This window comes from Octopus bimaculoides, chromosome 14 (assembly GCF_001194135.2).
Source record: "Octopus bimaculoides isolate UCB-OBI-ISO-001 chromosome 14, ASM119413v2, whole genome shotgun sequence".
NCBI classification, from domain to species: Eukaryota; Metazoa; Mollusca; class Cephalopoda; order Octopoda; family Octopodidae; genus Octopus; species Octopus bimaculoides.
In genome coordinates this window covers 12,235,751-12,238,646 of record NC_068994.1, presented here as the reverse complement: position 1 = coordinate 12,238,646, position 2,896 = coordinate 12,235,751, and the positions used below count along the sequence as shown (strand labels likewise).

Sequence of the window (2,896 nt, the reverse complement as noted above, 5' to 3'; positions counted from 1 at the left end):
GGGGGGGGGGGGTATCTCAAGGATAATGTTTACCAGAACAAACCTCAAACGATTGGTGAACTGAAGACAACAATCACAGCAGAAATCAAGGAAATCCCCAAAGAGGAATGTGTTCGAGTAATTGACAATTTTGTGCAATGTATGCCATTTGGAGTATATTTTGAAAAGAACATGACTTTTAAGCAAAGGGAATGACCGTACACAGACCAAAGTTCAAGTCCAGCAAATTTGAAGAAATTAGCTGGACCTTTGTAGGATTTAATAAAAATTTTATGGGTTCTGATTTTTTGGGGGTCGCCCTGTGTATGTATACATACATATATATATATATATATATATATATATAATGGCCTACTTTCAGTTTCTATCTACCAGGTCCACTCACAAGACTTTGGTCAACCTGAGGCTATAGTAGAAGATACATGCCCAAGGTGCTGAACCTGGAACCATGTGGTTGGAAAGCAAACTTCTTACTATACAGTGATATATATATATAGAGATAGATAGATAGATAGATAGATAGATAGATAGATAGATAGATAGATAGATAGATAGAGAGAGAGAGAGAGAGAGACAGGCACCTATATATATATATATATCTTTTGGCACTGCATATCAATTATGGTGGTAATTAACAATGGATTAAATTACCATTTTCTTCTGAAAATCTGGCGTTTCAAGTTCATTATCCAATTTCTACACAACACACTAGCACGTATAAAGATTCTGTAATTTATGATGTTATAATAAAAAGATAAGCTAAACTTCCTGTTTTATTCTGTTCTCATATATATCTGTATATATATATATATATATGTGCACACACACACACAAACACACACACATATATATGTGTAACAATTAGAAAATGGAGGATAATATGCTGAACCCAACTACTTGTAGACGGTGTATCCCGTTGAAAGATACTATCCCTTAGTGGGTTGAACCCCCAACCCCTAACTCTTTCATATATATATATATATATATATATATATATATATATATATATATATATATATATATATATATATACCTAGCATTCTTTCAATAGTTTATCTATCAATCTTTCCTTCTATTTGTCAACTTCCTGCCTTCTTATTAGAATATATTCTGTGCATATCAGGCAACACACACACATATGAAAGATGGTTAATATTGTTTATAGTAATTCTGTTCTTAGTGTATCAATTTTCTTTTTCTTTTTCTCCAACTCTAATTATACAAATACAAATTCAACAATAAAGTCAGACTGAAGTTGCTTTATATTTAGAAATAGCTTAAAGTTTGTATGTTTATAGTTATGGCAGGATATGAGTTTCAGTGCTATGACAGCATCTACCATGTACCACTACTTATCTGTCTGTCTGTCTGAGTATCTATCCATCATCAATCTGTCTATCTCTACATCTTTCTGTTTGTCTATTTCAGTCTGTCTTTCTCTCCATCTCTTGTTTATCTATTTCCCCATCTATCTACTTATCTTTCCATCTCCCTATCTATCTGTCTATATCTATTTACTTGTCTGACTCTTTATCCATATGTCTGTCTAACTCTCCATCTATCTATTTATTACCTTTCTATCTTTCTTGCTATCTATCCAGCCAATCATCTATCTGTCAATCATCAATCAATCAATCAATCCTGCTTTATACCTGTGTTTATTTATGTATTCCTCTCAGGTTCTACAGTGTTTCAAAGAATGGACAAGTGGTTAATGCTCCCTACGTTGACAATTCTTACAAGTGGGCTGGTGGTGGATTCCTTTCAACTGCTGAGGACTTGATAAAATTTGGAAATGCAATGCTGTACAGCTTCCAATTTGATGATAATGTATCACCTTTGAGTACAAAAACAGGACAAGGTATGCAAAACAAAGAGAACAACAATGAAGCCAGGTTGAAGGGCTATCTAAAGCGCAAAACAATGTTGGATCTGTGGAAACCTGTTGAAGGGGCCAAAGTCTCTGAAGCTAATGATATTTACTATGGACTTGGGTGGGAGCTAATTCCTTTCAAACATGAGCATGCTTATTGCTTGAAGAACCGTTTCTATGCTTTCCATACTGGGAATGCTGTTGGTGCTAGTAGCATTTTGCTTATGTTACCTCGAGATTCATTGCAGCCAGAGGCTAATCCTCCCAAAGGAGTGGTTGTGACTGCCATCTGCAATATTGGTGATATTAGTCTACGTAAATTGGCCTTGTCTGTAGCTGATCTGTTTGATCGGGTATAGGAGTTTGGTGTTGTTACTGACTGACTGGACGAAAGACAACGAAAGAGAAATTGAAGTAAAAAAGAAAGAAGAAATGATAAAGAAATAAAGAAAAATAAAGAAAATTTGGAAGATTGAAAGAAAAAATGATAATGAAATAAAGAAAAATTTGGAAGAATGAAAGAAAAAATGATAATGAAATAAAGAAAAATGATAGAGAAAAATTTGGAAGAATGAAAGAAAATGATAAAGAAATAAAGAAAAGTGATAAAGAAAATTTGGAAGATTGAAAGAAAAAATGATAATGAAATAAAGAAAAATGATAAAGAAAATTTGGAAGGATGAAAGAAAAATAAAGAAAGAAATAATGAATGAAAGAAATAAAAACAAAATTAATAGTGAAAAAACAATAACAGCATTTGATCTCATTTTCATTAAGAATTATGACCATATTGTAAATGTGGTGATAGGAGTAAATGTAGATTATTGTTTTATTATAATGTAATAACACTGTGGAAGTGATGTTTCAGTTGAATCTTGTTATATCCCTGGTATTGATCTTTGTTATATTGTTTTTCTCTGTTGCACCTGAGAAGGGACCAGCATGGCGACCCTATTGAATTTGAATCACTTTAAAAATTTATTTTTTTAATAAAGTTAGTCATTCCTGACCAAATATACTCCA

At 32.6% G+C, this 2,896-nt stretch overlaps 1 protein-coding gene across 1 annotated transcript in view; it reads left to right on the top strand.

The window, feature by feature from the left end:
• The window catches only part of LOC106874975 (serine beta-lactamase-like protein LACTB, mitochondrial), a 21,128-nt gene extending 18,232 nt beyond the window's left edge, over positions 1–2,896 (top strand). Inside the window, exon 7 of the mRNA XM_014922905.2 lies at positions 1,680–2,896. Coding sequence (XP_014778391.1) covers positions 1,680–2,232 — 553 coding nt within the window. The 3' untranslated portion in view covers positions 2,233–2,896. The remainder of the gene's footprint in view (positions 1–1,679) is intronic.